At 43.1% G+C, this 12,248-nt stretch overlaps 1 protein-coding gene across 3 annotated transcripts in view; it reads right to left on the reverse strand.

Annotated features, from left to right (window-relative positions):
• Positions 1-10,975, reverse strand: part of SNX24 (sorting nexin 24) — a 74,851-nt gene extending 63,876 nt beyond the window's left edge. Inside the window, exon 1 of one of the 3 annotated variants that reach the window (XM_079995891.1) lies at positions 10,750-10,975. In XM_079995891.1, the coding sequence (XP_079852017.1) occupies positions 10,750-10,809 (60 nt within the window). In that variant the 5' untranslated portion in view covers positions 10,810-10,975. The remainder of the gene's footprint in view (positions 1-10,749) is intronic. The other 2 variants (XM_079995889.1, XM_079995890.1) reach the window with 2 other exon arrangements.
• Positions 10,976-12,248: the final 1,273 nt, after the last annotated feature.

Raw genomic sequence — 12,248 nt, forward strand, 5'->3', positions numbered from 1 at the left:
ATTAAATTATTGATTTTATCTTCTCATTAGTTCAGAAAGTTATAAGCACCTGCTCCATGCAGCACAGATCAGAAGATGAAAAAAATGACAATGATGTATGTCTGTTACACTAATAAGAGGAACTCAAATATTAAAACTCAGTTATTAAAGGGTATGTACTTTAGCCCAAAATGTTTGGTATTTGTTCCCTCAGTAAATAATACTATTGGTGCAACCCTATACTTCTCTACTTAGAACTCCACTGTGTTCAGTGGGACCTAAACTCAGGAAAGTGTTATAGGATTTAAAGGTATTTATTAAGCATCAACGTACACAACTTCAGTATTTTTTTTTAATGTATGAAGTATAGCGTTAGGTTCACTGCTGGGGAAGTCTAAGAAACCTCACACATTCATACTTGCATTTTAACTGAAGATGACAAAATAATTTGTAAGAAAAGAAACACTGTGCTTTAAAAATGGGGATGATGATTAAGCAAATTTTGAAATTTCCTTTGAAGATTTGTCAATGCAAGCTTTTAGCAAAAAACCACACAAGACAGCCTCGTTTCCTCTGTAGTTCTTCTGACTGGGTATCACCAGCACGAGGTTGTCTACAGAAAGAACCACGAAATGACACAGGCTACAGTGCATTCTTTGCTCCCACAAGCAAACCATCAGAATCTATTAAAATTACCTTAAACTGATAGCACCAGAGACATGACAAATCACAGGCCAAGAGTCAGATACCAAGGAATGTGTATCAGGGCTTTGGGGCCAGGCCCATTTGCAAGCAAATGATATTGTGTAGAGCTGGCATGCTCAGTGCATGACAAACTGATGCAATTTCAGCACTGTCGGAGAAGCTGGGCGAGATTTCTCTGATGCTGGCCATGCTTAGCTTAGAGAATTGTGCAGAGTTCCCAGATTTGAATCACTAGGGGCCTGAAAGGGCGTCACTTGACAAGTCACAAATAATTACACTGCACTCTTTCCATTGTACTCTATTATTTTGCCCCTCTTATCTCTAGACTTTGAACACTTGTGAACAAGCAAGGTCGCCTCTTATTTTGACCACAACACAGCAAAACATTGTTCTTTTCTGATATGATAAATAAAACAAGGACCAAGGGACTAACCATTTTATCAAATCTATTTTCTACTTTTATAAGCAAAAACAACTTTCCTGTTGAGCTCGTTAGAAGAGTTGGGTTAGAAATACCAACAGAAGCAGGTTCATGAGCTCTTCTCTTAAGAGGGTTATGTAGTTATCTAGTTAACTGAGAAGAAGAGTGATTTTAGAAACAGGGCATTAAGTTCGTAGACCCTGACAGATAAAGTTATTTGTGGATTTTAGAAGAGCCCTCTCTCCTTTCAAATGAGAGAGTTTTGACAATTTAGTCTACAACTAGCAGAAAGGAAGAAAAAAGGTTGAAGCCTCTTCTTGCTAGTTTCTCTCAAGAAATAAGGAATACGTCCACTGGGCATTGTGAAACTTACATTTCTCATAATTCATAGAGAAAGTGTGTCATGAACATGTAATCCTATTATATACTATTGGCTCATTTCAAAAGGAAAAGAAAGAAAATGAACAAAGAGCCTGTTAACAGGAAGATGAATCTGTGGTTTTGAATCAATGCCTTTATTGTTTCGTCTCTTGTCTTCCCTCCAGTCTATACAAGGAAAAATACAAATAAACAATTGTAGTAAAAAAAAACCAGCTCAGTTTGCATACACTACACTGAAATTAGTAACAACTGATCGGAAAGGCTTAAACAAGCGTGATGAGAATCTCATTGCTCCTGTATTCTCTCACAAAATCAGCCCACCTAAACTGCTCTTTTTCTCCATTATCCTACAGTGTACACACACACACACACACACACACACACAGCAGTGTGGGTGGGTGTGGGTGTATAAAGGTAAAGGGACCCCTGACCATTAGGTCCAGTCATGGCCTACTCTGGGGTTGCAGTGCTCATCTCGCTTTATTGGCCGAGGGAGCTGGCATACAGCTTCTGGGTCATGTGACCAGCATTACTAAGCCACTTCTGGCGAACCAGAGCAGTGCACGGAAACGCCATTTACCTTCCCGCTGGAGCGGTACCTATTTATCTACTTGCACTTTGACATGCTTTTGAACTGCTACGTGGGCAGGAGCAGGGACCGAGCAACGGGAGCTCACCTCGTCACGGGGATTCGAACCGCAAACTTCTGATAGGCAAGTCCTAGGCTCTGTGGTTTAACCCACAGCACCATCCGCGCCCCAGGTGGGTGTATAGGAATACATATATTCCTACATTGTTGGATTTTTGTATCTACTACTGTAGGAACAGTATCCACTCAAATAACAGAACTTTCTTTCCCTTCCTTTCCACTCCCCACATACTCCCAAAATCTGCTTCAAAGGGTTTCCCAACCCTCTGGAGCAGATTTTAAGAGTGCACAAGAGGCTGCAGAGAAGAGGAGGGGGAAATCTTGCTGCATAAGTGCAAGTCTTCTGTGGAGCTTGAACGGCAGAGTTGGATACAACCCATTGTATATGAATATGAAATCAGCCTCTCATTTCATGGGAAATCTTATACAAAATATTTCCTCACTCTATCACATTCTGTTTCCTGGTAATTGTTTTTGAAGCATTGCTTATTTTGGATCCACATAATGTATTCTGACTTATCCTTCATGTGCCATATTTATTTAAAATTTGTTGGCTCCGCAGGAAGAGGATTATTTTTGTACTCTTTTAAACCAAAATCAATATTTTTAAAGACTGGTGTATATTATCAAATCCAAGTCTTTACTCAAAACAAACAAATAAAGGAAAATGTTATCAACTAATATGTAAGCCTACACACATTGATAAAAAACTAATGCACATAACTCTCTTTAAAGATTGGTGCACATATACCATTATGGGATGCTTTAGTTTCATTTTGTGTATGAATGGAACTGATTTAAGTATTAGATCAAGAAGTATCTGCAGTGGTACCTTGGGTTACAAACTTAATTCATTCTGGAGGTCCGTTCTTAACCCCAAACCGTTCTTAACCTGAGGCACACTTTCGCTAATGGGGCCTCCCACTGCCACCGGTGTTCGATTTCTGTTCTCATCCGGGGGCAAAGTTCTCAACCCAAGGTACTACTTCCGGGTTAGCGGAGTTTGTAACCTGACGTGTTTGTAACTTTATTTGAATGAACCTAGAACAAACAATGTATTCTTTCCATTGTGTCATTTTGAACAGAAGTGTTTTAGATTACAAAATGAATCAGGACTAGTGGTCTGTGCTGAGTTAAAACAACTTTGCATAGCCATATCGCAAGCAGCAGCTACCATAGAAAACCACTTCCAAAATGGATGAGTTCCTAAGCCATTTGTCATGTGACATGGAGATCCATGCTTATAAAGAACCAAAGGAGTTGCTGTCTGGACCCTGACCCACATTTGCAAGGCACACACACACATTTTCATCTGGATAAAATGCAGGTTTGGAACCTGTGTTAACTACAGAATTGCAACAGTTGGCCACATATTTCAAACAAAATGCAATTTAAAATTTTGCTGTGTACTGTATACACAGAAATGTGATCACACTTTTCCCGGTAGGAGGCAGTAATGGGGACTTTCCTTGGGGTTGCTTTGCCATTAAACCCTGAGAAGCAGTAATTAGTTAGTTAGTTAGTTATGAGCTGTTGCTTGGAGTGTTGGCTGGTGCTTGGTGGTCATGGGCAGCTAGAAGAAGAAGACAGTAAAGGAAGAGGACCAGGAAGCAGGAAGGAAGGAGACTTGAAAAGAAGCCAAAGTAGTTTGGTGGCCAAGTACTTGATGGGGTAGTCAAACCACTCGGCTTACAGAAAAACCTGCCTACAGAGTAGCAGTAGGGAAAGGCAGTTTGGAATATGGAATATCCCAGTTTCCCGAGTTATTGATAAATTAAGTGTGCTAACTTCTTTAAGTGACATCAGTTGTTGACAGTGGTACAGGTTAGGGAAAACCAATGGAGTAGAAGTTGGGTTTTGTTAATAAAATAAGTAATGAAATATCCCCCTGCCCTTTGGGTTTTGTCTGCAAGCATACGATGTCATAGCTACTTCCTATTTTAATTGTGTAACTACCCTAAGAATATTTATATTAAAGGACAGTGCAGACATTTACAAATAACCTATACAGAGTAGTACAGCATTTTACAAGGAAGAAAAATTGTTTTTCAGTCAGCACTCTGGCCATTCAAACTTAAAGTTACTCACCTGTAATTAATGCTGTATGAGTAAGTTTAGTTATGAGTCCTCTGGAAAGGGCAACAAAGTATGTTACAATTTCTATCCATACATTTTTTTCGGGGAGGGGAGGAGAAAGAGAACACACACACACACACACACACACACACACACACTCTTAAAGCAGGGTTAATTGCCTCACAAAGATATGTGAAATGTGTCTTAAGAGTGGAGATAGAATAATTCTGCAAACCATTCTGTGTGCATTGCACAGAGTGGAACATAAATAAATGAATGACTGTCCTTTGAGGTATGCTTATATGATACAGAGTGCAGACACAAAGATGGTGCCACAGCTAAGAATGCCATATGTAAGATGCTTGAGCACTGTGCAAAGCTGTAGTGTTACACATCTGGCGCTAGACATTGTTAAAAGCAAATTCAATTGATCTTAGCGCATTCTATTATATGTGCTATTCTAGATCATATGAACTGTCATCTCAGTACTGCAGTTCATAGGATCGGGCCATGAGAGAAGGCAAGTCAGCTGAAATGAATCTGATTACTTTTTATAAAAGCAATTTTCCCAATCAATACATACTTGCTGCTACCCTATCGATTGTTTCACCACACAATCAAGATTCTTAATTTGTGTTTATGTAAGGGATTATGAGGTGATGTTGGATTCCATTATTCTCGTGTATGAAGACACTGCAGTGTATGATTTGCTTCGGTTTAAAAAACTAAACTTATTTCAAACAAAAATGAAATGTGTTTCATTAAATTTTTATGTTAGAATTTTCATGGCACATTAAGGGACGAGCTTCCAAGATTCAAGTATCATGCCATTTTGTACTACAACATTTCATCATTCCCACCTACCCCAGTTCAAGGCATGATAGACACGTCTGCTTATATGGCACTAACAATAAGTGAAACAGGACTTTAACAAGAATATTTAGTGTGGTCTAATTGAAGCAGAGGAGACCAAGATATACATGCAACAGCTGCGTATTTCAATATATTATCTATCTCAACTCTACTTTGGAAATGCGTAACTTTTTAAAAACATCCTTATAGCATGTGTATTCATTGTAGAATTCCAGCCTAATACTGGACTTAGTACACAATCACACATCCTCAATATGTTTTAATAGAACTGTATTAAAGTTCCATTATCAACATGCTGCAGAAATTCTTTAAAAGTTATAGCTTTCACAGAACTATCAGAAGTTGCCCTGTTGATGTGAAACATTCTGATCCCCTATCACTGACAGGAAACAGCATAGACAGCAAAGAGGAGCCAACACTGTTGAGTTGAGAGGGCCAAGTGAGTATTTTTTAAAAGAAAAGGGGTGTCTGTTAAGGCACATGAACAAAATTTCATCACATAGTTGTTTAAAGTGGACCAAGCGGTTGAAAAGGACAGAAGTCCACATTATACCAAGGATCTAGGTTTTGGAACCGAAATATTACCAAAGGTTGATGCCCAGCAGGACAAGGATCGAAAAAAGTCTGGCTACAAAAGCCAGGAGTAGGATAACGTATCACTAAAGTATCCATTACTGACGTGTTTAAAAAATGAAGCAGGGGTTATTAGCAGTCTTTTTAATGACTGAAACTTTCTAAGACTTCAAGGGCAAGTTTCCATTCAAGAAAGCGAGACATGACCGGTATTCCAATTTGTAAAGAATTACCTTCTCCTTGGGGATGCGGGTGGCGCTGTGGGTTAAACCACAGAGCCTAGGACTTGCCAATCAGAAGGTCGGCGGTTCGAATCCCCGCGATGGGGTGAGCTCCCGTTGCTCGGTCCCTGCTCCTGCCAACCTAGCAGTTTGAAAGCATGTCAAAGTGCAAGCAGATAAATAGGTACCACTCCAGCGGTAAGGTAAACAGCGTTTCTGTGTGCTGCTCTGGTTCACCAGAAGCGGCTTAGTCCTGCTGGCCACATGACCTGGAAGCTGTACGCCAGCTCCCTCGGCCAATAAAGCGAGATGAGTGCCGCAACCCCAGAGTCGGTCACGACTGGACCTAATGGTCAGGGGTCCCTTTACCTTTACCTTTACCTTCTCCTTAAGGGATGCTGGTGGCGCTGTGGTCTAAACCACAGAGCCTAGGGCTCGCCGATCAGAAGGTCGGTGGTTCAAATCCCCGCGTCGGGGTGAGCTCCCGTTGCTCAGTCCCTGCTCCTGCCAACCTAGCAGTTCGAAAGCATGTCAAAGTGCAAGTAGATAAATAGGTACCGCTCCGGCAGGAAGGTAAGCGGCATTTCTATGCGCTGCTCTGGTTCGCCAGAAGTGGCTTAGTCATGCTGGCCACATGACCTGAAAGCTGTCTGCAGACAAACGCCGGCTCCCTTGGCCTATAGAGCAAGATGAGCATGCAACCCCAGAGTCCTCCGCGACTGGACCTAATGGTCAGAGTTACCTTTACCTTTTACCTTCTCTACTGTTCAACTTCCCATCCAGGTGTCAGATTATTTTAAACCATAGTCCTACATACTGCTGAATTGAATTGACAGAGCAGCATTAAAGGACTTGGACCGAGAGCCTTAGAAATGGAGGAAGGACACAAATCATGTTTTCAGGGCTACACTGCTTTCTACTTTAGGACATTGCATAATGTTGCTGCACAGGAAAACCAAGCATAAGGGTAAGGTAAAGCCCAGAAGCAAAACTGATGTAGCTCTGCACTTGTACTGTATTTAAAGTCATTTTCTGGTAAAACTGGGGAGAACTAGATAGCCTGTCGACATCTGCTTATCACGGGATCAACAGATTTGGAATATTAGCATCAGGAAGTTACAGCGTTTCCTCCTGACTTGCAATAGGAGACTCCTTTCACTGCTACGGTGCACAATCCACAGCTAGAGCAGATTTAAAAGGAAGTGGGAAACTATATGAACTAATATAAAGAATAAATCTTTAATGATTTTATAGGCAAGAGAGAGATTAATAACTTAAAAACGAAAATATCTGACATCATATCCCAGCTCCATAATTCAACTACCTCAAAAAGCAATTAAGGGATAGCATTAAAAAAGTTAATTAAAAACACTGCAAGCATGTCAGTCAAGTGTGCCCTTTGCACCTCGGTCCACTTAAACACATGTCACCTTGACCTGTAACACACCAATGCAACATTTTTGGTCAATATAAATCAAGTACACACTAATTTATTCGGCCAGTGTCCAAGTATCTGAATCAACATTAGAAATCTAACTAGTACTTGCTATTCTGTTATTGACAAAGGAGGCATATTTAAATGATAACAAGTGCTCATGGGTGTCATTTTGAAGTTAAATTGTTCCCCAAGGATATCTTTACAAAACGTCTACATTTAAAGGTCATTCACTGCCAAATTATGAACAACTGTTGCATTTTTAAGTAGAGGTTCAATAGTTTGGGGACCCACTCATCAATTTAAAGTCGCAATGAAAAGTTTAACCGTTGACTGGTATTAACTGAGGAAAACAAATACATATCACCAACATCTTGTCAAGCACAGTGTCAATTTGACTTGCTTAAAAGGAAAAACGTACAAGGCGATCCCACTGTCAAATGGTAAGCTATGGAAGTCATGTTGCTGGCTCCCGACATAGCCAACAAGAGAAGGTCAAAATTGGTGCTGTATAACTGGGCACCAAGGAGGAGAGGTCCAGCTTAGGAACATGGGAAGCTGCCATTGGTCCATTTAACTAAGTACTACAATGACAGGCTGCAGCTCTTCCAGAATTTCAGCAGCAGTCTTTTATGGTCCTACATGGAGACACTGGAAATTGGACCTAGCACTATTTGCATACAAGTCTGCCAACTGAGCTACAGCCCTAAATTTTACCTTCTCCCCAACATGGCAGTTTTGCATTTGGAGGGATTTTTTCTTTCCTTATGGAGAAACAATCACTCATGTGAGTCCCCACTGAAGAGCAGGTCTAACCCAATGGTTTTTAATATTTAATCCACTACTGCCCACCAAGTATACAACATTAGCATCAAATGTCTGCTGAGCACAAGACCCTTGTGGCCGATATGAAGTTTGGTATTAGTAGACAGCTCTCAATGACTGGCACTATTCAGGCAGCCATTTCTTGCCAAGCAGATGAGTGGATAGCTCAGCTGGTTAGAATGTGGTGCTTATAATGCCAAGGTTTGCAGGTTCAATCCCCATGGGACAGCTGCATATTCCTGCATTGCAGGCAGTTAAGACTTGATCAGTGTTTGCCAAATTTGGGTCTCCAGCTGGTTTTGGACTACAACACCCATCATCCCTAGCTGGCAGGAACAGTGGTCAGGGATGATGGGAACTGTAGTCCAAACACAGCTGGAGACCCAACTTTGGGAAACACTGGACTAGATCATCCTCAAGGTCCCTTCCAACTCTACAGTTCTATGATTCTATGACTGTGCTGAAGGCACATTTGACTAAATATAATGAGAGGAATGGCAGAAGCAGATTCTGTGCATGTACCTTTTACTGAGGTGAGTATTTAGCATTTAAATCCCATTGCCATGTGCTACTTTATGTATATGGGGGATAGAAAGGTGTCTGGGATTTTATCCTCAGGGCAGGGGATGAGTAGTAGATCAAAACTTTCTTCTGCTGAATTTCAGATGGCATTTCAAGAGCAGTGAAGGAGCTGTCAAAAAAAAACCCTAATGCTTACTTTTGCCTCCCCGAAAGCTCTGGATTGCCCCCCCCCCCCCCGATTTGTAGATAGCAGCTCTACGCCCTCTGGGCAAGAACCACTGGTTTACACCCAGCGGCAACTAGACCCCAGTGTCAGATCACAAATTATATGAAGCGATATGGAATACAGAAGCACAAGAAACTCTTGCTTCCTGCTACAATGTGTGAAATGGGACTTGAGCATGACACTTGTAATAAGGTCAATGGTCATTGGAAACTCAAGGAACTGACTATGAAAGATGCTTATCCTGGCTTTACAAGTGTCAGATGTGGTTTTGGTTTCTCTGCTATATCTTAGGCAGCACTTTTGGGAAATATGCTAGCTCTTCCTTAAGACAGTTTCTTTCTTGCTCACTGCAGTAGCCAATATCATTTTAGAATATTATTCCAGCTAAACCAATAAACAAATTATATCAGGCTTATTTTCTTGAGATAAAATAGCAGAAGGTCAGACAGTCAAACCAGCTTTTAAAAAAAATTAGCATGCAATTGCTGCCCCACCCCAGCAGCTTCACCTACAATTGACAAGGATCTCTGTGCAACTTAGTTGATGCCATCCTTCTTTGAAAACTCCGAACGTGAAAGCAGTTGGGAGAGCTCTGACACTTTTTGCAAGCTGAGAACTTGGTACTCAGAAGCTGTTGTATCGCAGCGAGTTCTTATCTTGCCTTACTTAAAAGAACTTAAACATGAGTTGAAAACCCATCCCAAGTCACAGAGATGTATTATTTCCAAGCATGGAGCCACTGCCAACAGGGCCAATAAGCACTTTAGTTTAGCATACCTGGGCAGAAGCCCTCAGCTTCACTCTCTGTGTATGCTCAAGGGGACATTAACGTTTCTCAGGGGCCAGAGTTTTGGCAAAGAAAAAGTGGCAATGCAACCAAGCCTAGGAAACGACCCCAGGTACTTTGCTTCTGACCTGGCTGATGCCAATTCTACCAGTCTACAAGAAGGCTGATCGCCGAAGAATTGATGCTTTTGAATTATGGTGCTGGAGGAGACTCTTGAGAGTCCCATGGACTGCAAGAAGATCAAACCTATCCATTCTGAAGGAAATCAGCCCTGAGTGCTCACTGGAAGGACAGATCCTGAAGCTGAGGCTCCAATACTTTGGCCACCTCATGAGAAGAGAAGACTCCCTGGAAAAGACCCTGATGTTGGGAAAGATGGAGGGCACAAGGAGAAGGGGACGACAGAGGACGAGATGGTTGGACAGTGTTCTCGAAGCTACAAACATGAGTTTGACCAAACTTTGGGATGCAGTGGAAGACAGGAGTGCATGGCGTGTTCTGGTCCATGGGGTCACGAAGAGACGGACACGACTAAATGACTAAACAACAACAACAGAAATGGTCTGTCCATTGAACGTCCAGTTCCCTGCGAGCAAACTCCATTAAATCAGGTTTTCCCAAATTTGGGTCTCCAGTTGTTGTTTTGGACTACAGCTCCCATCACCCCCCAGCTAGCAGGACCAGTGGTCAGGGATGATGGGAATTGTAGTTCCAAAACAGCCAGAGACTCAAGTTTGGGAAACCCCGCATGAAACGCTAGCCAAGGCAGCCTGACTTGTTTTTCTCTCTTACCAAACGGCATAGGGGGAACCTCGCACCGAAGAGCTCTCGCCTTACTATTGCGGGGCTTTGCACAGCCCTGTAGCGCAGGACGCAAAACTGAGGGAATTTGGCTGGTGCTTAGAGGTGCGCCTCTCAGCTTTTCCCGCACCACCCCCCTAGGGCGAATGGAACGCGCCATGAAAGCCTCACCGCGGCCGGAGCTGTACCAACCCGCTCCTTAGAAAGGGGGGGGGACGGGACGGAGGATAAAGAAAGAGGGGAGAGAGTTTAACCTTTTCCCGCCCACCACTCACCGTATAGCCCCTCTCCAACTCGCTCTCCTCATAGCGGAACGACGGGATGAAAACCTCCATGGTGCGGTCGCTGGTGCGCAAGAGCGCAGGCTCCGGTTATGGAAGCGCCTCCGGGACGGGGACGAGGGCGGGGGAATGGGAAAAGGGGCGGGACGAGCGCGCGGCCGCGGCAAAGGGGCGGGGCGGGGGGGGAGCAGGAGACCCTCCACGGCCCCGAGCAGCGCAAAGCCTGGCGGAAGGCGCCGTCGGCCAGCGCCAATCATGTGACTGGCAGGGACAGCCTTTTCCTATTTCTATGGGAACCGCCGATGCTCCCCACGTGATTCCTGGTGCAAGATGGCCCGGGAAAGGGGAGGGGGCCACGGGGAGAAAGAGGCAGCGGGCGCATCAGGAGGGTGATGTACAATGATGATTTCTCCACGCGAGGGGAGTTTCCCTTCAACAAAGTGTAGGATCGTGGGAACGAAAATAATGAATAGAGTTGGGGCATAACACAACTGATCCACTGTGAATGGTTCACTTTGAGGTTGTTGTTGTCATATTATCATGGATGTTCACAGATTTATCGGGGCAGCCAGTTTTCAGGAGCACAGTCCACAGGCATTATGATTCACAGTGTCGAAGGCCTTAGGTCAATAAACACCATATGCAGAGATTTATTATTTGACATCAACTTCGTTTGGTCATGTTGTGCCTTCCAAAACAACTACAGTGGTACCTCTGGATATGAACGGAATCCGTTCCGGAACCCCGTTCGCATCTAGAAGCAAATGTAACTAGCGACGGCACGTCTGCGTGTGTCGCTTTTCGCCGCTTCTGCGCATGCGCACGATGTCATTTTGAGCGTCTGCGCATCCGCAAGTAGCGAAACCCGCAAGTAATGCGCTCCATTACTTCCGGGTTGCTGTGGAGTGCAACTTGAACGCGCTCAACCCGAAGCGCATTCAACCCGAGGTATGACTGTACTCTATTCCAAACTTAAAAATGGAAAGCGTAATGCTGGTGGTCAACAAGAGGTTTAAAGACTCTCAAGGCAAACCTAAAAAAATGTAGTATTAACACAGACAACTGGGAAACACTGTCCTGCGAGTGCACCAGTTGGAGAACAGCCTTTACCAAAGGTGTCATGGGCTTTGAAGACGCTCAAACTCAGGACGAAAGGGAGAAACGTGCTAAGAGGAAGGCACGCTTGGCAAACCCTCACCATGATCAACTCCCAGCTGGAAACCAATGTCCCCACTGTGGAAGGATGTGTGGATCCAGAACTGGCCTCCACAGTCACGGACTCACTGTTAAGACCGTGTTTATGGAAGACAATTTTACTTGGCTACGAGTGATCACCAAAGAAGATACAATGATATACAATGAGTTGCAAAAAAATGTTTAAAATAACCTTTTCTAAAACAAACAAACCCAGAAGCTTTCCTTTTGGGAATTATAGGGACAAAGCTATCCAAACTGCATAGAAATTTATTCATGTATGCAACTACAGCAGCAAG

This window comes from Podarcis cretensis, assembly GCF_951804945.1.
Source record: "Podarcis cretensis genome assembly, chromosome: 11".
Classification (NCBI taxonomy): Eukaryota; Metazoa; Chordata; class Lepidosauria; order Squamata; family Lacertidae; genus Podarcis; species Podarcis cretensis.